The sequence below is a fragment of the Erythrolamprus reginae genome, chromosome 2, assembly GCF_031021105.1.
Source record: "Erythrolamprus reginae isolate rEryReg1 chromosome 2, rEryReg1.hap1, whole genome shotgun sequence".
In the NCBI taxonomy this organism is placed as follows: domain Eukaryota; kingdom Metazoa; phylum Chordata; class Lepidosauria; order Squamata; family Dipsadidae; genus Erythrolamprus; species Erythrolamprus reginae.
The window spans coordinates 260,538,232-260,564,368 of record NC_091951.1 but is presented as its reverse complement, the minus strand read 5'-3'; the positions used below and the strand labels follow the sequence as shown (position 1 = coordinate 260,564,368).

General features: G+C 44.3%; 1 protein-coding gene across 2 annotated transcripts in view; it reads left to right on the top strand.

Annotated features, from left to right (window-relative positions):
* Positions 1-26,137, top strand: part of FOCAD (focadhesin) — a 200,309-nt gene that overhangs the window by 94,859 nt on the left and 79,313 nt on the right. For both annotated transcript variants that reach the window (XM_070742518.1, XM_070742519.1), the window contains exons 16-18: positions 18,827-18,961; positions 22,853-22,903; positions 24,475-24,558. In XM_070742518.1, coding sequence (XP_070598619.1) covers positions 18,827-18,961; positions 22,853-22,903; positions 24,475-24,558 — 270 coding nt within the window. The remainder of the gene's footprint in view (positions 1-18,826; positions 18,962-22,852; positions 22,904-24,474; positions 24,559-26,137) is intronic.

Here is a 26,137-nt window from a genome sequence, read left to right as displayed (position 1 = left end):
GTAAAATATTTACTTACTTAAGTTCTGCTCTTTTCGACTTACTTGATTGGTGTTGATGTGTTGCCATCACCTCATTGGCCAGGATCTCGATATCAATATAAATTATAATTGAATTTGCAATCTTAAATGACATGCTTCTAAGATAATAGTCATTTATAAGAATGTCTGTAGTTTAATAATTTATATATATATATATATATATATATATATATATATATATATATATATATATATATATTGCAAAATAAAAGCTGTTGGTGTCATTTTACATCAAAACATATAGAGAAGGCACAGTTTCACTGTTCTTCCATTTATTTTTCTTGTTGATTAATTTTTTTCAATTCGTTTGTAAATAAATATTTATGATTTCTCCCAATTTCAGGATTCTGTTTTTATTTTCTCTCTTATATACATTCTCCACATGTATTGTAGTGTCCAGTTATTGAGATCAATGTTTTCTAAAGAGGAGGTGGAGAAGTGTCATTTTCACTCAACATATAATCAGATTAAGTTTCAGTAGCTGTCAACATGAGTTACATTGGAATTGTATTCATGGATACATCTGTTCGTTAAAAGGACTTAACTCAATAGGAATTCTTAAAAGCTTCATCGTTACTGATTTTGAAATGGTTCCCCTAAAGTATTTCTACAGCCGCCAAAGTGGCTGTTTAATTCTGATGCCCAGCTTTTGGATTTTTTTCTAGCATAAAATATTGCTATAGTGATTTCATTAATTCATTATCTTTTGAAAATGAGCATTCCAGGACAGTGTCATCTCATACAGATATTTGATTTTCCCACTTGGCAGAGGGAATTGCAGTTTTCTCACAATTTTGTATATATTATGAAATTGTTTTTGGCATCTACTTCCTTGATTTTCAAAATAAACAAGATGTATAACCCTAATTTAGACACTTCTATGTCTTCTTCCCCTTAAAATATCTTGTGTGGTTTAATTTTTGGAAGGAGATATATATACAATTTTACTTATCTGTTAATATTTAATGCATCTGGCAGAAACCTGCAGATGTGATAACAATGTCTTAAAAGTTGAAATTCCTGAAAGGAACATTTATGCATTTCTATGTATGGATTGACCTCAGGGAAATCCATTGAAGTCTTCATTACAATAGTTTACTCCCTGCAGAGATTTTTTTTTTGGTGGTGGTGGTGGGGCTTCCAGCTTTGGAGAGTGCCTTATGGGAAAAACTAAAGGAGAAAGCAGATTAAATGTCCAAAAAGTAAATTATTGGTTGCTTGATCTATTTCTTCCAGTTATTATCTTACTTAATATATTTCCAAGTGATCTAAAGAATGAATGATATGTTAGACAACCTAGGAAACTAGTGTCTCTTGAAAATTACAGGAACTTGGCACATGGAATAAGGTTTTTTTGGGGGGAAAGTGTTAATATTTACAGTTTTATTATTATTAGATTTTTATCCTGCCTTTTTTACCTATATAAATCAAAGCAGTGAACATACTTAATGTTCTTGCTTCTTTTTTCTCAACAAGCCTATGAGGTAGGTTGGATTGAGAGAAGGAAACAAGCCCAAAGCCATCCAGGTGGCTTTCATACCCATGCGAGGCCTAAAATTCACATGATACTGTTTTTTAAGCCAACATCTAGCAATTAAAGACAATTGGCTCTTAGCTGATGCTACTATGATGCATTTATAATGATGTGGTGAAGGTGATGAGGTGTCTTCCAGGAGCCACTGCCCACAGGGACAGGAGGCGGATTACAAACATTGTCAAGGCTGTGAGTAAAGGTAATAAAGTTGATGTGGTGGTGCATCTTGGCACAAACGATTTGTCCCAGAGAAATGTTAATGTAGTAAAAAGAGATTTTCAATGTCTAAGTGTGGAGCTGGGTAAAATAACTGATTCAGTGACTTTCTCAGAGGTGTTACCGGTTTGTGGCCAGGAGGGTAAAACAAGTTGTATCAGAGAGTTTAATGTGTGGTTAAGGCAGTGGTGTAAAGCTGAAGGTTTTGGTTATGTAAGTCATGATGTCAGTAGGTGGTCTAATAGGGAGTTGTTTAAGAGGGATGGTTTGCATCCATCATACAGAGGTACCCAGGTGCTCGGTGAGGAATTCAGAACTTTTTTGGACAGGCATTTAAACTAGGTAAAGGGGACAGAGATGTACCAGATGTAGATGATTTCTGTCCCCGACCAGTGAAGATAAATCAGTTTCTGGAAGCTTATGAAAAGGGAGCTGTAAATAAAATAGATGTAGTTGTTGATGATAAGGGGCAAACTAATAATGAAAATAATGTTCTTCGGGTAATGTACACGAATGCTCGAAGCTTGAGCAACAAGCTCTGTGAGTTAATGGCCATAATATCTAGAGATAATTTGGATCTGGTTGCCATAACTGAGACATGGTTTAAGGATTCTAATGAATGGGAAATATCCATACCAGGATATACACTGTATAGGAAGGATAGAATAGAGAGAAGGGGAGGCGGAGTAGCCATTTATGTTAAAGAAAGTCTAAAAACAATACTAATTCAAAATACATGTAAAGATCTGGAGACCCTCTGGATTTGCATACAAAATAAAGACGGTTCTGTCATTAGAATTGGGGTGATCTATAGGCCTCCAGGGCAATCTGAGGAACATGACAACAAGATGGTGGATGAGATTACCCTAATGGCAGTACAGTGATCCCCCGGTTATTGCGTCCCCGACCATTGCGAATGGGCTACATCGCGATTTTTCAACCCGGAAGTAAAAACACCATCTGCGCATGTGCGCCCTTTTTTCCTATGGCCACACATGCGTAGATGGTGTTCCCCCGCCGGGCAGATCAGCTGCTGGGCGGCTTCCCTGGGTCTTTCCCCTCTTGCTGGCGGGAGGGCGAGAAGCCCCCCCAGCACCCCGCTCGCCCTCCGTTCGCCCGCCCTTCGCCCGGCCACCCGCCATTTGCTCGCTGCTCGCCCGGCCACCCGGGTTCGTTTGGCTTCGGGACTCAGTTGGGAAGCGGCACGGGTGTTTTAAAAGGTCTCCGCCGGCATGGGGGGCTTCTTAGCACCCCCCCCAAACCCGGGTTGGGGGTTCGGGGGGGGGTAGGAAGCCCCCCATGCCGGCGGAGACCTTTTAAAACACCCGTGCCGCTTCCCAGCTGAGTCCTCAAGCCAAGCGCAGAAGTTAGCCTTGAATCCCTTTGAATCCTGCCGCTTCTGCTGGATACGGGCGATGGGGGGGGCGAGCTGCCACACCCCTGGCTTCCGCACCGCTCGTCCCACCCACCGCCCGTATCCAGCAGAAGCTGCTGGATTCAAAGTGCTGGGGTGGGGGGCTGTCGGGACACCCCCCCCCACCCCAGCACTTTGAATCCCGCCGCTTCTGTTGGATACGGGCGATGGGGGGGCGAGCTGCCACAGCCCCTGGCTTCCTCACCGCTCGTCCCATCCACCCGCCCGTATCCAGCAGAAGCTGCTGGATTCAAAGTGATTCAGGGAACAGAATGGAGCCTTCCGCGGCGGGGCTGGTAGGAGGGGAGCCGAGGGGATAACCGAGCCCAGCCCCGTGGCATTCGCCTTCCTCCCACCTGCAGCCGAGTGATCGTCGGCTCCTTCGCAACCTCAGAGAGCTTCCTGGTTTTCGTGAGCTTTCATGCCCAGGAAGCTCTCCGAGGTTGCGAAGGAGCCCAGGATCACTCGGCTGCGGGTGGCAGGAAAGCGAATGTCACGGGGCTGGGCTCGGCTCCCCCAGCCCCGCCGCGGAACGCTCCATTCTGTTCCCTGCCGGCCCGATTGAGCGGCCGGCGGTCTCCATTCAGGGAACAGAATGGAGCCTTCCGCGGCGGGGCTGGGGGAGCCCCAGCCCAGCCCCGTGACATTCGCTTTCCTGCCACCCGCAGCCGAGTGATCGTGGGCTCCTTCGCAACCTCAGAGAGCTTCCTGGTTTTCGTGAGCTTTCATGCCCAGGAAGCTCTCCGAGGTTGCGAAGGAGCCCAGGATCACTCGGCTGCGGGTGGCAGGAAAGCGAATGTCACGGGGCTGGGCTCGGCTCCCCCAGCCCCGCCGCGGAACGCTCCATTCTGTTCCCTGCCGGCCCGATTGAGCGGCCGGCGGTCTCCATTCAGGGAACAGAATGGAGCCTTCCGCGGCGGGGCTGGGGGAGCCGAGCCCAAGCCCCGTGACATTCGCTTTCCTGCCACCCGCAGCCGAGTGATCGTGGGCTCCTTCGCAACCTCAGAGAGCTTCCTGGTTTTCGTGAGCTTTCATGCCCAGGAAGCTCTCCGAGGTTGCGAAGGAGCCCAGGATCACTCGGCTGCGGGGTGGCAGGAAAGCGAATGTCACGGGGCTGGGCTCGCCTCCCCCAGCCCCGCCGCGGAACGCTCCATTCTGTTCCCTGCCGGCCCGATTGAGCGGCCGGCGGTCTCCATTCAAGGAACAGAATGGAGCCTTCCGCGGCGGGGGCTGGTAGGAGGGGAGCTGAGGACGGAACCCGAGCCCAGCCCCGTGGCATTCGCCTTCCTCCCGCCTGCAGCCGAGTGATCGTGGGCTCCTTCGTAACCTCAGAGAGCTTCCTGGTTTTTGTGAGCTTTCATGCCCAGGAAGCTCTCCGAGGTTGCGAAGGAGCCCAGGATCACTTGGCTGCGGGTGGCAGGAAAGCGAATGTCACGGGGCTGGGCTCGGCTCCCCCCAGCCCCCCGCCGCGGAACGCTCCATTCTGTTCCCTGCCGGCCCGATTGAGCGGCCCGGCGGTCTCCATTCAGGGAACAGAATGGAGCGTTCCGCGGCGGGGCTGGGGGAGCCGAGCCCAGCCCTGTGACATTCGCTTTCCTGCCACCCGCAGCCGAGTGATCGTGGGCTCCTTCGCAACCTCAGAGAGCTTCCTGGTTTTCGTGAGCTTTCATGCCCAGGAAGCTCTCCGAGGTTGCGAAGGAGCCCAGGATCACTCGGCTGCGGGTGGCAGGAAAGCGAATGTCACAGGGCTGGGCTCGGCTCCCCCAGCCCCGCCGCGGAACGCTCCATTCTGTTCCCTGCCGGCCCGATTGAGCGGCCGGCGGTCTCCATTCAGGGAACAGAATGGAGCCTTCCGCGGCGGGGCTGGTAGGAGGGGAGCCGAGGACGGAACCGAGCCCAGCCCCGTGGCATTCGCCTTCCTCCCGCCTGCAGCCGAGTGATCGTGGGCTCCTTCGCAACCTCAGAGAGCTTCCTGGTTTTCGTGAGCTTTCATGCCCAGGAAGCTCTCCGAGGTTGCGAAGGAGCCCAGGATCACTCGGCTGCGGGAAAGCGAATGTCACGGGGCGAATTCGCTTCAGGACTCATCTCGAAAGCCCGCTAGCGAGGAGCCGAAGATTGGGTGCGGCGCGGCTGTTTTAAAACGTCGCCGCCGGCATGTGGGGCTTGCCAGCACCCCCCGGACCCCCAACCCGGGTTTGGGGGGCTGCTAGGAAGCCCCCCATGCCGGCGGCGACGTTTTAAAACAGCCGCGCCGCCCCCAACCTTCGGCTCCTCACTAGCGCTGCGGAAGTTAAAAACACCATCTGCACATGCGCAGATGGTGTTTTTACTTCCGCAGCGCTACTTCGCGAAAACCCGCTCGTTGCGGGGGGTCCTGGAACGGAACCCTCGCAACGAGCGGGGGATCACTGTAAAGGGAGATATTGTGGTTATGGGTGATTTCAACATGCCTGATGTTGACTGGAATATCCCCAGTGCCCTTACATGCAAAAGTAAGAATATAGTAGAGGCCTTTACAGGAGCAGCTCTGGCACAGCTAGTTAAGACACCAACTAGAGGGGAGAATATTCTAGATTTAGTTTTTACAAATGGGAATTGGGTTTCAGAGGTCAAGGTGGGAGAAAATTTAGGTTGCAGTGACCATCTATGTTTGTGGTTTGATGTAAAAACTGATTGTGAGCAATCCTGTACTGCAACCAAAGTATTGGATTTCAGAAAAACAAATTTTAATGCAATGGGGGAATATTTAAATAATGAATTAAAGGGGAGGAATAAATTGGCAGGAGCGAGCACCCAGTGGACTGTATTAAAAAAGGCCATCTTAAAAGCCACAAGACTTTATGTAAAGCAAGTAACTAAAGGTAAAAGGAAGAAGAAACCGCTATGGTTTAGCAATGATGTAAGGGCTATAGTCAATGAAAAAAAAGGCTGCCTATAGGAGGTATAAAGAGTCTGGAAGTATAGCTGATAGAGAGGTGTATAAAATGAGACAGAAGGAGGCGAAACAGATAATATATGCTGCTAAAGCCTCAAAAGAGGAAGAAATAGCAAAATCTGTAAAGAAGGAGGATAAAACCTTCTTCAGATATATTAGTGATAGGAAGAAGAAAAACTGCAGCATCACAAAGCTTAGTACCGGGAATAATACATGCATTGATGGGAATAAGGAGATCGCTGACCATTTCAATAGCTACTTCTGTTCAGTTTTCTCAAAAGACACCTTACAAAATAATACTATAGAGGGATATAGCATTGCTTCCAGCTGTACGGATTCAGCTCCAGTGATCTTAGAAGCCGATGTCTTAGAAGAACTTGAAAGATTAAAGATAAATAAGGCAATGGGTCCAGATGGCATCCACCCCAGAGTTCTTAAAGAACTCAGATCTGTCATTGCTACCCCCCTGACTGATTTGTTTAACCAATCCCTGTTAACAGGAGATGTCCCTGAGGATTGGAGAATGGCCAGTGTTGTGCCTATCCACAAGAAGGGCAGTAGAGAAGAAGCTGGTAACTACAGGCCAGTTAGCTTGACATCAGTTGTAGTTAAAATGATGGAGACTCTACTCAAAAAGAGGATAAATCAGCATCTAAAAAACAATAACTTATTGGACCCAAATCAGCATGGCTTTACTGAAGGCAAATCGTGTCAGACTAATCTCATTGAGTTCTTTGACTATGTCACAAAGGTGTTGGATCAAGGTGGTGCCGTGGATATTGCCTATCTGGACTTCAGCAAAGCCTTTGATACGGTTCCACATAAAGAGCTGATAGATAAATTAGTGAAGATTGGACTTAATCCCTGGATAGTTCAGTGGATTTCAAGCTGGCTGAAGCATAGACATCAGAGAGTTATTGTTAATGGCGAGTATTCTGAGCAGAGACAGGTTACAAGCGGTGTGCCACAAGGGTCTGTTCTGGGTCCTATTCTTTTTAATATGTTTGTGAGTGACATAGGGGAAGGTTTGGTAGGGAAGGTTTGCCTATTTGCCGATGACTCTAAAGTGTGCAATAGGGTTGATATTCCTGGAGGGGTCTGTAATATGGTAAATGATTTAGCATTACTAGATAAATGGTCAAAGCAATGGAAACTGCAGTTTAATGTTTCCAAATGTAAAATAATGCACTTGGGGAAAAGGAATCCTCAATCTGAGTATTGCATTGGCAGTTCTGTGTTAGCAAAAACTTCAGAAGAGAAGGATTTAGGGGTAGTGATTTCTGACAGTCTCAAAATGGGTGAGCAGTGTGGTCAGGCGGTAGGAAAGGCAAGTAGGATGCTTGGCTGCATAGCTAGAGGTATAACAAGCAGGAAGAGGGAGATTGTGATCCCCTTATATAGAGCGCTGGTGAGACCACATTTGGAGTACTGTGTTCAGTTCTGGAGACCTCACCTACAAAAAGATATTGACAAAATTGAACGGGTCCAAAGACGGGCTACAAGAATGGTGGAAGGTCTTAAGTATAAAACGTATCAGGAAAGACTTAATGAACTCAATCTGTATAGTCTGGAAGACAGAAGGAAAAGGGGGGACATGATCGAAACATTTAAATATGTTAAAGGGTTAAATAGGGTTCAGGAGGGAAGTGTTTTTAATAGGAAAATGAACACAAGAGCAAGGGGACACAATCTGAAGTTAGTTGGGGGAAAGATCAAAGGCAACATGAGAAAATATTACTTTACTGAAAGAGTAGTAGATCCTTGGAACAAACTTCCAGCAGACGTGGTTGGTAAATCCACAGTAACCGAATTTAAACATGCCTGGGATAAACATATATCCATTGTAAGATAAAATACAGGAAATAGTATAAGGGCAGACTAGATGGACCATGAGGTCTTTTTCTGCCGTCAGTCTTCTATGTTTCTATGTTTCTATGTTTCTATAACAAGAAAAGTGTAAGCTTCGGCATTTTAATTCTACTAACAAAATAACAAATTCTAAATTAACAATCTCATTCTTCTGGGGAGGCAAAGGGAAAACATCAGTGTTGAAGTGGAACTACTGATATTATTGCTGATATTGCTGATTTTGTTTAAAAAAACCACTGTTTAGCTTGATCAAAATTTACCCATTAACGAAAGAAATGAAGTAAAACTGCTTGGTCTATAATATTACATCTCTTAAACTGAAATGAACATTTTACAATATATTTATTACCTGATTATTTGAACCCTATGACAATCACTGTATTACCGTATATACTCGAGTATAAGCCGACCCGAGTATAAGCCGAGGCACCAATTTTTGCCACAAAAACTGGGAAAACGTATTGACCCGAGTATAAGCCGAGGTTAGAAAATGCAGTGGCTACTGGTAACTTATAAAAATGGAAAACAATAAAATTACATTAATTGAGACATGTTTTAGAATATTTATTTTAAAGAAAACCAGTAAACTAGCTCTGTAAATTTAAAAGAGGGTAAACAAATTAACAATATTAACAATAAATTAAAAAGTAAAAAAAGTAGCTCCATCAGGAACAAAGCTAAAACCTAAGAGTTAAAATCCTTCAAAACTGGATTCCTTCTCATCATTAATTGGATTTACATTATTGTTCTGTTTTTATATATGCTGTGAGCCACCCTGAGTCCTTGGAGAGGGATTGCATACAAATCCAATTAAATAAATAAATAAACAAACAAACAAACAAACAAACAAATAAGTGTATCCAAAGAAGAGCTTCAGCATTAGCTGCTGTGAGGTTATCAGCATAGAAAACCAAATAAATAGATAGATAGATAGATAGATAGATAGATAGATAGATAGATAGATAGATATAGATAGAAAGATAGATAGACAGACAGACAGACAGAAAAATAGATAGATAGATAGATAGATAGAAATAGATAGATAGATAGATAGATAGATATAGATAGAAAGATAGACAGACAGACAGACAGACAGACAGAAAAATAGATAGATAGATAGATAGATAGATAGATAGAAATAGATAGATAGATAGATAGATAGATAGATAGATAGATAGATATAGATAGAAAGATAGACAGACAGACAGACAGATAGAAAAATAGATAGATAGATAGATAGAAATAGATACAGATAGATAGATAGATAGATAGATAGAAAGAAAAATAGTTAGATAGAAAAATAGATATATAGAAATAGATACAGATAGATAGATGATAGATAGATAGATAGACAGATAGATATAGATAGAAAGATAGACAGACAGACAGACTGATAGAAAAATAGATAGATAGATAGATAGATAGAAAGATAGACAGATAGAAAAAGAATTCCTGTCTAGCTCTGCCTCATAACACATTATTAGATCCTATCCAAGCAAGGACAGCAACTACCACAAAATACCATTTTTTAAACAGTTTAAATCCTTTCAAAGGAGGGGGAGGAGAATCTGACAGCAGGGGGCCTTTTTAATCCGACTCACCATTGCAAATGGCTGCCTTCTTTGCTTGAGCTAGGGAGAGGAACTACGGCGTGCGAGAGGGGACAAAAGCTGGTGCCTCCTCGCTCTGGCTCAAGCAATGGCGCCCTCGTGTGGTGACTTTGTCAATGACCCGAGTATAAGCCGAGGCTGTGTTTTTCAGCCCATTTTTGGGGCTAAAAAACTCGGCTTATACTCGAGTATATACGGTAACTGTTGTATTGTATGATTCTTGACAAACATTTCTTTTATGTATACTGAGAGCATATGCACCAAAGACAAATTCCTTGTATGTGCAATCAACATTTGGCCAATAAAGAATTCTATCCTATTCTATTCTATTCTATTCTATTCTGGGATCAGCTATTAATGTCCTTGTTTGCTCTATATGTGACATTGCCATGGGTATGTTGAATTGCAATTTTATCTACACTGGTGTTCTTTAGATTTTTAAGAACTAAAACGTCTAGATTTCCTGGTCAGTAAAGGATATTGACAGTACAGTTGCGAATCATGAAACTGAAATCTTTTCTCTGATGAGACCTTACTCTAATCAGAATTCTTAACTGTCTGATCCTGTGAAATCATATCTAAAGAAGAACTTCAATATAGCAAAGAGTATATGAATTTCGTATAAATAAAAATAAAAAGGAGATCATGAAATACAGTACTTGTCTCATGTTAATAAGATAGTGTCTTTTATTCATACACAGCATTCTTCAAAAAACTCTATTGTTCCCGAGATTGCACATTAATTATTTGCTGGATAGCTTCTTCAGTCACGACCATGTAATAAAATTCTATTGGGCAGTAGATGGATATATGTTGTTGTGTTTACTGACTAGAGCTTAGATTTCTGTGTTTAAAAATCAGATGACTTAATAAATGGTATTAATACCACCTTGACATCTAGTAATACATTGCCTAGTCTAGATGTGCATTACACCTCTCTAAATTATTGCTTTTCTTGAATTTCATTCATATAGTACTCTGGGGGCTCATCTAAAAAACAAACTGCTTCAGCGTTGACTTATTAAGCTATAATTTTGAAGCAAGTAGGCTCATGCATGGACACAAGTTACAGTTTTGTTAGATTCAAAACCCACTGTCATTATAAAATGGTAGCATATTTCTTTAAAAAAAAAATTTTATATCAAAAAATGAAGTTTTGAAAATGTGTGGGTTTAAAGGCTGCAAATTCCATGGGGGATTCTGAGATGGTAAAACGTTGAAGCAGAAGCAACTTTTATTTTAGTAGCTTGTCTTGGGTCAATAATGGTCAGATAATTAGTAATGAACACAATTAGATTGCATAAAAGTAATAAATTTTGCCATGAGTGAATATACAGTTTCATTGATTTATGCACAAATGGGGACAACATTTTATCCTGCCTTTTTTTCATATATAAATCAAAGCAGTGAACATACTTAATATTCTTGCTTCTTTTTTCTCAACAAGCCTATGAGGTAGGTTGGATTGAGAGAAGGAAACAAGCCCAAAGTCATCCAGCTGGCTTTCATGCCCATGCGAGGCCTAAAATTCACAATATCCTGTTTTTTAAGCTAACATCTAGCAATTAAAGACAATTGGCTCTTAGCTGATGCTACTATGGTGCATTTATAACAAGAAAAGTGTAAGCTTTGGCATTTTAATTCTACTAACAAAATAACAAATTCTATATTAACAATCTCATTCTTCTGGGGAGGCTATTATTTATAGGGTTTTTAAAATTAGGGCTACATTTATTCAAATCTTTGAGTTTTACTAAGGCTGCTTCTTTAAGAACCTTACCTGCAGTGACAGATGGTGCTCACTTCGTTCAGAGATTTTTGCCATTTTTTCCAGTTTTGATAATATGTGTGATGAAACAGTTTCAAACATGATTCACCTTTTATACTGTTAATATTATTGTATTTTAAGGGAATCTTAATGAATTGTAGTTTGGACTATAACTTTTTCAAATTGATATCCTTCTTTAAGGGCAAATTGCTATTTCCAACTATAAAAATACTATCTGTTTCATCAAAATTGATTTTATATATGAGCTAGATTTTACTATTTTGTTGATGAAGCTTTTCTTATTCTAGTAACACAAAGGATTTTTTACTCTAACAATGATTTGGCAAGAGCTAATTTCTAGCTATTAATAATAACAACAAATTTGTGTAATTATTTGAGAATTGTTTAGAATAAGCCTTCTATATGTATATTTCTACATTGCTAATCCTTTCTAATTATTAGGATTTAGGCAAAATTGTATTATCACTGTATACCAATAAATGACATGAATATGCCTGAAAAAAGGTGATTGTGATTGTGTATGTTGCATGGTAGCCAAAATGTCCCAAACAGACTTGGATTGCATTTACCATTAGCAGGGAATACTTCATGTGGCGTAGATGTGACTAAAGTAGTTCACTTTGTCTACATCTTTTAACTTTGGTCTCAAGTTGATCACAAATATGAGGAGCAAAGGATATGACATTATCTGTGGGATCATCTATGATGACCATGGCATATTTATTCATTCATCCATCCATCCATCCATCCGTCCGTCCGTCCGTCCGTCCTTCTCTTTAGACTCAGGGCAGCTCACAACATGTTAGCAGTAGCACTTTTTAACAGAGCCAGCATATTGCATAATATTCATATATTTTAATGTAAAAGGAATAAATCAAAACAGTACACGGTTAATAAGAAAAAAAAGAAGAGGAAGGAAGGAGGAAGGGAGGCAAAGAAGGATGGAAAATGAAAAAGAAAGAATTAACAGATTAGTAAAGGTCAGATTTGAAAGAAACTGAAGGCATAACAACTTCAAAAAGTGGTGGTGGGGGGGAAGGAGCCCTGTTTAAAAAAGTATTAAAAGCTAAATTAATTTAATAGTGTGAATGAAAACTTGACATAAGGAAGTTTTATGCCTGGAATGTATAAAATAATGATTTTACTGTGTGCCACAATGAGGAGTTAATGCAAAGTATAAATGATTATCAAAAGAAACATACCGTAATAACATGCTTTGATAGAAAACAAGTTGGAAGGGACCTTAGAGGTCTTCTAGTCCAACCCCCTGATTAGGCAGGAAACCCTACACAACTTCAGACAAATGGTTATCCAATGTACTCATTTTGTTATATGGGAGGTATATGAGAGTGAGAGTTATACTGTGTATTAGGGGAAGCAGAAAATGTTAAATTCAATAGGAGAGAGATATTTAATGTAGAAAACATGTACAGTCAAGAAAGGGGCCCAAATAAATATAGATATAAAAATGATTGAGCAGCATGGGGAAAAATATGGTGGGTTAGTCTATAGACCTATTGAGAATAAAATTGTGAAACAGATATGAAAAAAAGGATGAATGGATTGAGAAGAGGGGGAAACCAAGTAATTAGTGGTAGTTGATGAGATCCTGAAAAAGAGAGAGATGAGAATTTTAATAAAGCAAAGACAATGTTTGCGGCAGTCTATGGACATGATGGAATGAAGAATGTTGTTTACAAGGTCAAAAAAGTATGAAAAGTACCAAAAAGAGGATCTATGCCGAAAGTAAATCCTAGCTTGATTTTTATATGTGTGCCCAGTATAAGCCCCACCCCCAAAGTAAGTCCTAATTAAGACCCCTCCCATTCTGGGGTGCACTGGGTGGGGTGAGGCTCGTGAGTAAAAATTAAGTTAGGGTGGGGATGGGTAGGTGGAGCTGCCTTACTTACCAGGCCACACACACACCAACATCTGCCTCGCCTTGCAGGCCCATTTCTACAGCTGTTCGCTGCTGCTCATATGTGTCACCCTCCCGGCCTTTTTATGCCATCAGAGGCCTTCTGGAAAGGCATCTGCAGCTGAGAAATGAGATTCGGATTGACGCTCATGTCGCCCCCGGCCTCTGTTTTGCTATCAGAAACCCTTTTGGAAAGGCCTCTGCAATTGATAACAGAGCTCCGGATTGATCTGCTATCGGCTGCAGAGGCCTTTTGGAAAGTCCTCTGCAGCTGATAACAAACAACCGTAGAAGACGTAGGTCAGCTGCAGGCTTCTGCTGGGCAGGTCTGTCAGTTCTGTTATGGCGACGCAAGTCAGTAATGTCTAATTACTGACTCACCTAATTAGACATCCTCCGAAAATAAGATCTGGTGCCTTTTTTGGTGCCCGCCCCCCCAAAAGTCCGGGACTTATTTTGGGGGAACAAGGTATGTAGTGTTGATATCAGATTGAATCCTCAATCTGAGTATTGCATTGGCAGTTCTATGTTAGCAAAAACTTCAGAAGAGAAGGATTTAGGGATAGTGATTTCTGACAGTCTCAAAATGGGTGAGCAGTGTGGTCGGGCAGTAGGAAAAGCAAGTAGGATGCTTGGCTGCATAGCTAGAGTTATAACAAACAGGAAGAGGGAGATTGTGATCCCCTTATATAGAGCGCTGGTGAGACCACATTTGGAATACAGTGATCCCTCGAGTTTCGCGATCTCGATCTTCGCGAAAACGCTATATCGCGATTTTTCAGCAATTGTTACCATCTCGATCTTCGCTAACACTATATCGCGATTTTCCCCACCCGATCAGGTCACTCTCTTCCTTCCTTTCTCATCTTTCTTTCTCTTTCTCTATGTTGCTTCTTCCTATCTCACACTCTCTTCCTCCCTCTCTCATCTCTTTCTTTCCTTCTCTCTCTTTCTCTCCCCCTCTTGCTCTCGAGCGGCCGCCTAGCAGCTGATCTGCTCGGCAGCGCAGCAGCAGCGAGGAGCCGAAGATCTTCGGCTCCTCGCTGGTGCTGCGCTGCCGAGCAGATCAGCTGCTAGGCGGCCGAAGGAACGTTCCCTGGGTCTTCCCCGCCGCCTCGGATCCTCGCTGATGCCCGCCCGCCGTTTGCCGCTCGCCCCGTTCGCCCCCCACTCCCCTCGTTCGCCCGCCGCTCCCCTCGTTCGCCCCCCACTCCCCTCGTTCGCCCGCCGCTCGCCTCGTTCGCCCGCCGCTATCGAACTTGCTATCGAGCCTGCTAATGAAATCCAACCCGCAGCAGCCCTTTCCCTCTCCAGGCTGCGGGAGGGGTCCGGAGAACAATGCCTGGCGCCGCGCTCCCGGCTGGGCTTTTTTCCCCCATTTCCCCTCGGGTGGAATTTCAGACCCTCCGCCGGTTGGATTTCATTAGCAGGCTCGATAGCAAGTTCTTCCTCCCTTTAGAAAGCCCCGCAGCCTCCTCCGACCGGCGAGGCCGCCAGCGAGGACCCGCAAAGCCGCCGCCGCCGCAGCGAGGCCAAGCCGCCCGCTCCCACGGCACGGGCTCCCAACACAGCGCCGCTCAGCCCGCCCTCGGCGATGCCTCCGCGGATCTGCAAGCCCAGCCGAGCGACGCCTCTGGTCTGGGCGAAGGCAGTGGGCAGGCCCCGCCGCAGCAGTCCCCGCGGGCACCGCGCGCCAAGGGCCGGCCAGGCCGCCGGCCAACAAAGGGGCTCCCTCGCCTCCCTCGGGCAGGTTTACAAAGGCAGCGCGGCAACTTGGAGCACGGCACGCCCCGCAGCCCTCGCCTCGCCCGCCCCCGCCTGGCTGGCGCTCCGGCTACCCCCGGCTGAGGAAGAACCGAGTAGCCCCCGCCCTCCCCCGCCCGGCTCCCTTCAGCCCCCCGGGGCCAAGCGGGCGGGGGGCGGGCGGGACTTCGCCTGTCTCTGCCGCCCGCATCGCCCCTCCGGCGGGCCGGCCTCCCCCGCCCGCCTCTGCTGCAGCCGCCGCCGCCTCCCCGACTGGCACAAAAGGGCCCCGCCCGCCCCGCCCCGAAGCTTACCTTGCGAGTTTTTGGCTGCGGGGGGAGAAGTAGGACTTTCCTAACTCCCTCCCCCCGGTCGCCGTTTGCTGCTCGCCCGTTCACCTGCCCGCCATCAGGACCGCCGCGCACTAACTTGATGACGGCCAAGCCGTCCCAGATCGTGGGGAGGGGAGCTCTTCTCCAGCCAGGGGACGGCGAGGCCCTCCCAATGCCCCGCGCTTGGAGCCGGAGTGAGGCCACTTCCGCCTCCGGATGAAGGAATCTCCTCAAACTCAAAGCCTGTATCCTGCCGCCCGGTTTCCCCGTTGCCCAGGGATTCCTTCGCCCGAACGGAGGTGGCTGTGGTGGGTTCAGGAATCCCTGGGCAACGGGGAAACCCCACTGAAACCGGGCGGTTTGGACTTTCCATTCCTCCAAGTCACTTCGCCGCTCGTGTCCTGGGTAAACCGGGCGGCAGGATACAGGCTTTGAGTTTGAGGAGATTCCTTCATCCGGAGGCGGAAGTGGCCTCACTCCAGCTCCAAGCGCGGGGCATTGGGAGGGCCTCGCCGTCCCCTGGCTGGAGAAGAGCTCCCCTCCCCACGATCTGGGACGGCTTGGCCGTCATCAAGTTAGTGCGCGGCGGTCCTGATGGCGGGCAGGTGAACGGGCGAGCAGCAAACGGCGACCGGGGGGAGGGAGTTAGGAAAGTCCTACTTCTCCCCCCGCAGCCAAAAACTCGCAAGGTAAGCTTCGGGGCGGGGCGGGCGGGGCCCTTTTGTGCCAGTCGGGGAGGCGGCGGCGGCTGCAGCAGAGGCGGGCGGGGGAGGCCGGCCCGCCGGAGGGGCGATGCGGGCGGCGGAGACAGGCGAAGTCCCGCCCGCCCCCCGCCCGCTTGGCCCCGGGGGGCTGAAGGGAGCCGGGCGGGGGAGGGCGGGGGCTACTCGGTTCTTCCTCAGCCGGGGGTAGCCGGAGCGCCGGCCAGGCGGGGGGCGGGCGAGGCGAGGGCTGCGGGGCGTGCTGGGCTCCAAGTTGCCGCGCTGCCTTTGTAAACCTGCCCGAGGGAGGCGAGGGAGCCCCTTTGTTGGCCGGCGGCCTGGCCGGCCCTTGGCGCGCGGTGCCCGCGGGGACTGCTGCGGCGGGGCCTGCCCACTGCCTTCGCCCAGACCAGAGGCGTCGCTCGGCTGGGCTTGCAGATCCGCAGAGGCATCGCCGAGGGCGGGCTGTGCGGCGCTGTGTTGGGAGCCCGTGCCGTGGGAGCGGGCGGCTTGGCCTCGCTGCGGCGGCGGCGGCTTTGCGGGTCCTCGCTGGCGGCCTCGCCGGTCGGAGGAGGCTGCGGGGCTTTCTAAAGGGAGGAAGAACTTGCTATCGAGCCTGCTAATGAAATCCAACCGGCGGAGGGTCTGAAATTCCACCCGAGGGGAAATGGGGGAAAAAAGCCCAGCCGGGAGCGCGGCGCCAGGCATTGTTCTCCGGACCCCTCCCGCAGCCTGGAGAGGGAAAGGGCCGCTGCGGGTTGGATTTCATTAGCAGGCTCGATAGCAAGTTCGATAGCGGCGGGCGAACGGGGCGAGCGGTGGGCGAACGGGACGAGCGGCAAACGGCGGGCGGGCATCAGCGAGGATCCGAGGCGGCGGGGAAGACCCAGGGAACGTTCCTTCAGCCGCCCAACAGCTGATCTGCTCGGTAGCGCGGCAGCAGCGAGGAGCCGAAGATGAGGTTTCCCCGTTGCCCAGGCAAAGGGGAAACCCCATCTTCGGCTCCTCGCTGCTGCCGCGCTACCGAGCAGATCAGCTGTTGGGCGGCTGAAGGAACCTTCCCTTGGTCTTCCCCACCGCCCACACGCAAACTTCACCATCTGCGCATGTGCGGCCATGAAAAAATGGCCGCACATGCGCAGATGGTGTTTTTACTTCCGCACCGCTATATCGCGAAAAATCGAGTTTCGCGAGGGGTCTTGGAACGGAACCCTCGCGAAACTCGAGGGATCACTGTACTGTGTTCAGTTCTGGAGACCTCACCTACAAAAAGATATTGACAAAATTGAACAGGTCCAAAGACGGACTACAAAAATGGTGGAAGGTCTTAAGCATAAAACGTATCAGGAAAGACTTAATGAACTCAATCTGTATAGTCTGGAGGACAGAAGGAAAAGGGGTGACATGATCGAAACATTTAAATACCCTGTTTCCCCGATAGTAAGACACCCCCGATTGTAAGACATATCGGGGGCTTCAGGGGGGTCGGCTAATATAAGCCGTACCCCGAAAGTAAGACATATGTCTTACTTTCGGGGAAACACGGGGGTACTGCCGGGGGGGGGAGCCTGATGACGTCACTTCCAAGCTCCCCACGCGCCCCTCGCCTTCGCCTCGCCGCGGCGCCACCGCCTCTTCCCCTGCCGAGGCTCGGCTGCAAGCGGCCAGCGAGGCCGACCGGTTCCGAGGCGAGCGGCCGGAGCTGCGCCCTCCTTCGCCCGCCTCCTTTCCGGCAGGCAGGTGGGGCTGCCCAACTGCGCAGAGCGGCTCCTCCCCTCCAGACACACGCTTTCCCGACACGCGTCTGCGGCTCCATGCGTGTCCTTCTGGACTCTAGGGAGGTACCTTCGGGAACACGACCCTTTCAATTTTTTTCCAATGTAAGACATACCCCAAAAGTAAGATGTAGTGGGGCTTTTGGGGGTAAAAAGAAAGCAAGACACTGTCTTACTTTCGGGGAAACACGGTATGTTAAATAAGGTTCAGGAGGGAAGTGTTTTTAATAGGAAAGTGAACACAAGAACAAGGGGACACAATCTGAAGTTAGTTGGGGGAAAGATCAAAAGCAACATGAGAAAATATTATTTTACTGAAAGAGTAGTAGATCCTTGGAACAAACTTCCAGCAGACGTGGTTGGTAAATCCACAATAACTGAATTTAAACATGCCTGGGATAAACATATATCCATTGTAAGATAAAATACAGGAAATAGTATAAGGGCAGACTAGATGGACCATGAGGTCTTTTTCTGCCGTCAATCTTCTATGTTTCTATGTTTCTATGATATAATCTAGTTCTGACTGTGTTCATTTGTCTTACATCATGCCTTTAATTTCTTTTGCTTATTATTTTTGTTCCCATTCTGTGTTTTACATAATGTTGCCTAAAGCAAAAAGGGAATTTATATGTGCCTGTCTTTTATGCAAGGCATTGGATACAGCCAGTCTGTTGAAGCTAACAAGATCTGGATTTCATTAATACCTTTTTTATATCCATGGTAAATATCAACTGTATGACATGGACTTAATTTTGGTTAAATTTTAGTCATCTAAGAATAATTGAGTTTCTATCTGAAACATGGCACATCTGATTTACAATGAGAGCCTACAAGATGTAATTTGCAAGCGCCATTTCTAATCCACATATCATATATCCTTAAATATATTTTAAACACACACACCAAGACTGTGTCATGCTAAAAGCAGCCTTTGTTTCTCTATTCTAGGTTGTTTGCATTCGCTCTACATGGAATGCACTCTCACCAAAACTGAGCTGTGATACCCGGCCACTTATTTTAAAAACACTCAATGAACTGTTCTCTCTTGTTCCTTCATTAATGGTGAATTCAAGTGAATATGAGGTATGTGTTTCATACTGGTCTACTTTTTTTTAAAATCCGTAATTTAAAATAAGGCCATCAGATTAATACTTCCTTGAAGATTGTTTATGAACGTAAGTGAAGGCAACGGAACTGCAGAGTCGACGCAGTGTTCTAATGACATTATTGGAAAGCAGTAGAGCCAAATTTCCTTTGCTGTTTTTCCTCCAACTTTTGAAGAATTGTTATTTTTATAGACTAGCAGATAAAGATCAACCTTGGTGTTCTTCAAAAAAGCTAAGCGGATTGGACCTCATTAGTATTTGGATAGCAGAGCACTTTGAATTGGCTTGCTATAGGCAAGGTTAAGAAATTGAAAAATATTCCAACAGACAGCAATGACAAACCATTTTTTTTGTTGCCAGTACTCTAAAGCAGACTAAAGCAGTGTTTCCCAACCTTGGCAACTTGAAGATATTTGGACTTCAACTCCCAGAATTCCCCAGCCAGCGAATGCTGGCTGGAGAATTCTGGAAGTTGAAGTCCAGATATCTTCAAGTTGCCAAGGTTGGGAAACACTGCTCTATAGGAGACTTTATTTTTAAGTAAGATGCATTAAATACAAAGGTCGCCCAGAAAGTAATGCACCACATTTTTTTCCTCAGCCTATAGTAATGGTACGAATGCAAAACTTTAGATATACATTATTTGAATTGTCAGGAGTGAGTGTGTAAATGTTGCGTTTCTTCAGAGAGATAGTGTAGCTGCAGCAGTGTTTTGAAATGGCGTCTGTAAGTGATGTAGGTTACAAGCAGCATGTTGTCATTGAATTTCTCACTGCGGAGAAAGAAACTGTTGGGAACATTCACAAATGTGTGTGTACAGTTCATGGAGAATCTGCAGTCGACAGAGGTACGGTTAGTCGCTGGACACAGAGGGTGAGGCCATTAGAGGAGATTCGCATATTGCAGAATGTGGTTTGTGAACAAGAACAAGGAGTGGTACCGACAGGGCATACACGCCCTTGTGTCTCACTAGAGGAAGGCCATAGAATGGGATGGAGATTACGTGGAAAAAATAGGGAATGTAGAAGAAACATCATTCTTTCTTGTGTGTATGTTTCATTGCGTTCAATAAATAATTGTTGAAGAAAAAGATGTGGTGCATTACTTTCTGGGCGGCCCTCATACATTGGAGACTTGAGAAGAGGGCCAAATCCATCATATAATCTACTCAGGGTCAGAACTAATGTTTACACGTATCCTCAACTTACGACCACAATTGAGCCCCAAATTTCTGTTGTTAACCAAGACATTTGTTAAGTGAGTTCTGCGCTCTTTTTATTACTATTTTTGCCACAGCTATTAAGGGAAGCAACCAAGTTAATAACACAATGTCCCTATTGACTTTGCTTGTCAGAAGTTAGCAAAAAGGGATCACATGACCCTAGGACAGTGGAACTGTCATAAATACAAGTTAGTTGCCAAGTGTCTAAATTTTGATCACATGTCCACGGGGATGCTGCAACGGTCATAAGTAGAAAAATGGTTGTAGGAATACTTTTTCAGTGGCGTCACTTTGGTCACTAAACAAACCATTGTAAATCAAATACAATCTATATATCAGCTATCATTTCATGGCTGAGTAGCAATTAAAACTAGAATGGACTGAAGAGTTGAAGGTTTTTAAGATCATTTTGTTAAAATTGAAAGTCTGGGACTTTCATAGAACTATAGAGGATGAAAATAACTTATGAAAAAGGAATCATATTCAGGAAGAATAAATCTAAATAGGGATTTGCTGGAACCATTTCTATAACCAGTTGAAAATTGTTTGTCACAAGTTAATAAACCTATTCCAGATTAGACCAAAAGCTTATCTAACTCAGCATTCTATTCTAAAGAAGCCATCCTAGATACTTCCATAGATGCAATATGAATGTATTAGCGCTCTCTCCTTACGTTGCCTAGCAACTAGTATTCAGAGGCATGCTGCATTTTATAAATAATCTGCAAGTAGCTAGGTGGATAACTGTATTCTCTGCGAATTTGACTGTTAAACAGATTCCAAATGTTCATTCTGCTAAGCAAGCTATTTCCTTCTTGAAGTGAAAACCTCCAAATAATTTAACCTTTTGTTATTGAAGAGTTTGTATAGCACTGTAATCACTAGGGTGGTGTTTTTCTGCATTTTTCTTGCCTGCATTTTTAAAAAGTAAATGAGCAAAATTATACTAATGCTATATAATTGAATCAAATCCTGGAACAGTGGCAGTTAAGTATTTCATGTATTTCATAAAATGCCAATCTTATGCGAGAGAGTTATGAAAAAGACAAATTCCATTTTATATTCCTATTCTAAATTTGACTTTTTAATAACAGCTGTCCTGTAGGCAGATATCTTAATTGAATTAGCCATTATAAATAAAATCAGGGTAGTTTTCCTAGTCTATGAACATACACTTAAGCTACATACAGAGTATTGTTCAGTATATTTTTGGTAACTTTTAGTTATACAGTTAGTCCTCAACTTGCAATCATAATTGAGCCCAAAATTTATGTTCCTAAACAAGACTGTTAAATAACTTTCCCCATTTTGCGACCTTTCTTGCCACAGTTATTAAGTGAATCACTGCAGCTGTTAAATTAGTAACCTGGTTATTAGGTGAAAATGGCTTCCCATTTCCTTTGCTTGTCAGAAGGTCACAAAATGTGATTGCGTGATCCCGGGACTTTGCAACCATCCAGTTGCCAAAAGCATCCTAATTTTGATGATTTGACCATGGGCATGCTGCAGCGGTCGTAAGTGTGAAAAACAGTCATAAGTCACTTTTTCTAGTGCTATTGCAACTTTGACCAGTCACTAAATGAATGTTTGTAAGTTGAGGACTACCTGTATAACCTTAGACCTACATTTGTTTTGTTTTGTCCTGATGGAAATAAATTATCTGAAACCTAAGGGAGTAGGATGATTACATCCTTGTATCGAAGATCATCGAAACCTGTATCAGCTACTTTACAGTGCAGTCTCTCTTATCTGAGATGCCCAAATTCTGGGCTGTGGCCCATACTGGGATGGATATACCCTAAATTGGGCTGTTGAAGTAGTGGGCAACCATACAAATCTTCATTTGTGTATGTACAGGATTTAGGTTGCATGTGTGAAACCATTTCCCACTAAAGCTGCTGCCACAAGTCCGCAGATCCAAAAAGGTTTGGGGCTCGTGTCTTATATTACTCCATAGATTTACTTTCCAAAGAATTTGGTAAAATCCAGTTAAATATTGATTTAATTCTAGTGCTATGTTTCCCCTATTCCTCCTCCCCCATACACACACACAGTTTGCTCTAATGAGCAGAAAGGTTGTTCTCTTAGGGTCATTTGGCTGCATCTAGTATTCGTATTGCAAATGCATATATTTAATATAATTATTCTGTCAATGAAAGGCTGGGCAGAATGTTTTAATAGGTAATGTCTATGCTTCTAAAAGCATTTAAAACTGTTTACATGGTTGAGATTGTAACATTGAAGATGTTTTTTTGAATCGACTCTTTGAGAGTACTTAAAGGTCAACCCCTCCCCCTCAACCTCAAGTGATACTTTGCATTTTTATTATACATCATTGAATATGGGATCTTGAATATAATTTTTGACCTTTGAAATTTTCTCAGTAAGTGTAATAAGGACTATTAGTCTTCACTTTGGAGCCAGCTAAATTGGCAAAAACCTTCCTTGTTATTTTAAATTAAACTCCAGTGGCCGCATAGAAATATTATACCCTTGTCACTGCCCCAAATAAACTGCTAATCCATAAATGTCTGTCTACCTTTATTTTACGATGTGTTATTTACTTCAATTTTCTCTCATGTTTCCTTAATAAAGAGAATCTTTCTAAGCTGGATTTTGTTCTCTCTTCCCCATTTGATATTATAGAAGTTTAAAGCTCAAGTTGTCAGTTTCCTGTGGAGCCACACACAAAGCAAGGTGAGATACTATAAAATTAACTGACTTTTGGCCACATACTGGCCTTATTTAAATATTTCCTGTGTTACATTAATCATCGTGTTTCTCTGTCCAATTCTACATATTTTTAATAACATATCGTAATCATGATTATATGTCACGTAAACATAATTACAATGTTACCATGTTTCCCCGAAAGTAAGACAGTGTCTTACTTTCTTTTTACCCCCAAAAGCCCCACTACATCTTACTTTCGGGGTATGTCTTACATTGGAAAAAAATTGAAAGGGTCGCGTTCCCGAAGGCATCTCCCCAGAGTCCAGAAGGGCACGCATGGAGCCGCAGACGCGTGTCGGGGAAGCGCGTGTCTGGAGGGGAGGAGCCGCTCTGCGCAGTTGGGCAGCCCCACCTGCCTGCCGGAAAGGAGGCGGGCGAAGGAGGGCGCAGCTCCGGCCGCTCGCCTCGGAACCGGTCGGCCTCGCTGGCCGCTTGCAGCCGAGCCTCGGCAGGGGAAGAGGCGGTGGCGCCGCGGCGAGGCGAAGGCGAGGGGCGCGTCGGGAGCTTGGAAGCGACGTCATCGGGCTCCCTCCCCCCGGCAATACCCCCGTGTTTCCCCGAAAGTAAGACATATGTCTTACTTTCGGGGTACGGCTTATATTAGCCGACCCCCCTGAAGCCCCCGATACGTCTTACATAGAAACATAGAAACATAGAAGACTGACGGCAGAAAAAGACCCCATGGTCCATCTAGTCTGCCCTTTTACTATTTCCTGTATTTTATCTTACAATGGATATATGTTTATCCCAGGCATGTTTAAATTCGGTTACTGTGGATTTACCAACCACGTCTGCTGGAAGTTTGTTCCAAGGATCTACTACTCTTTCAGTAAAATAATATTTTCTCATGTTGCCTTTGATCTTTCCCCCAACTAACTTCAGATTGTGTCCCCTTGTTCTTGTGTTCACTTTCCTGTTAAAAACACTTCCCTCCTGAACCCTATTTAACCCTTTAACATATTTAAATGTTTCGATCATGGACAATCGGGGGTGTCTTACTATCGGGGAAACAGGGTATTAAAACAAGACTCTTTTTTAATACAACCCCTGCATACCTTTCTAATTATTTATTCACTGCCCAGTTATGATTGGTCAATGATATTGACAATTTTCCATAAAAATCCACAAATTTCATCAAGAAATGCTATGTGTGTTACCATTCTCTATTTTAAAAACTTTTTATTGTCAGAAGGTTCAAAATATAAGTCAGTCAATTTGTATTTTGAGACATTTGATCTTACCATTAAGTAATATTTCAGATGTTTACCCTGAAGCCCTATTATAGTATAATTATTGCAGAATAATACAGCTTATGTGCAGTAAAAGCAAACAGGTTTCTTTTAGTCAGTAATTTTGTGAGATGTGATTTTTAGCACACACTATTTGCTTTTAACCATAAGGTTCAAGACAATTTAGAACTTGCCCTATATTCTCTCCTTGGGAAATCAATGCTGCATTTAACATAATAGATAAACACAGTATTTTTCTTTATCCATCCTTATTTGCAATGATGCGATGACAATATTTTTCTTTAGGATTCTCTTGTAGCTATCTCTGCATATAAATCTCTCTCTGAATTTCATTCTGAAGAATACACCATCCTCCATCTTCCTGAACAGGTAGATCTTCCTTACTTTAATTATGGATATGTTGTAATCAACTGGAATACAAAAGTGTGGAAACAATGTCTAATCCTCGCTTGGACATTCAGTAATTCATTTGATATTAATAGGAAATACATGTAACTGTATAGTTGCTACTCTGTCTCTTGTACTACAGTACAAGGCTTATTATAATTTATGTTGGGTATGTATGTGCTGTTTGGTTTTTAATTATGATAGGGTTTTTAGTTTTTTTAATATTAGATTTGTGCCAGTATAATATTGTTTTTATCGTTGTTGTGAGCCGCCCCGAGTCTTCAGAGAGGGGCGGCATACAAATCTAATATATTATTATTATTATTATTATTATTATTATTATTATTATTATTATTCAGTAGCCTGGACTTATATCCTTCTACCTGTTGCAGGTGGGAGTTTGGAAGCAAAGAGCATTTGGTAAATGGGAACATTTGTCTTGAAAATAATCAGATTTTTGAGTTGCATAGTAAGCAAGAGCTGGACCAATCGAGTCATAATGGAGTGGATAAGCCAAGCAAAAAGAGTCTACTTCTCATCCTTAATAGTGAATTAATATGGTGACTGTGTACTCCAACATAGTTCTAAAAGATTAGCATTTTGAACAAGAGAGGCAACGTGTCGTGGTTTTGTTTTTGTTTTTACTTAGGAGATTGCTTCTAATAAGATTTTAATAGCTTTCTGAAAAGCATGCCATATTCTACTTAGTTTGTTGATTAACTTTTAAATTGAATTCAAAATATTGACTTGATTTTTGAAACATTGTGCATCTATAGGAAGCATCTTTGTCCTTTCATTAATAGATATTAACCTAAGCCATAGTTTATAATGTATTGAATATATATCATACCTATCGGATTTTGAGCAGAATGTTAACCCTAAACTATGTTTTACAAACCCCTGAGATAGTTCACATAATGCAGGGGTGTCAAACTCAAGGTCCATTGACTGGATCCTGTCCGTAGGCTGTGGGCGGGTTAGATGTCACCCGTGAGACTGATCTGGAAATAGTGAAGGAGTTTGCTGCCCTCCCGGGCTCTATTTTCCCTGGCAGAGAGCGCAGAAGGCAGTTGCAACCAAAAACAAACCTCATGAGGACCACAGGTGGCCCTTGAGCTCCATTTTTGCTGGAAGAGTGTTGCAGGAAGCTATTGAAGCCAAAAATGGAGAATGGGAGCCTGTTTTCGGTGGCAGAGCAGTTAGGTCACAACAGGCTCCCTGACAAGTGATGTTGAACTGGCCATGCCCATCCTGCACCCCCCAAGTTAAACATAACCCTGATGCAGCCCTCAGTGAAATCAAGCTTGATACCCCTGATATAATGCATCAATTCAAAACTATCTGTATAAAGTTGAAATTTCCTAACTCCAGGTTTTTTTAATCTGAGAGAACTAAAACATCTTTTGGTGATGACACTTATAGGAAGGTTGCAATATCTTTTTAGAAAATAAAATAAAGCCTTTAGTGGGACGGACAATTTTCTTCTCCCTTCTTTATATTAAAACTTAATCTTCATTAAGATGAGCAACATATGACAATATAAAACTACAGGATAAGTAAT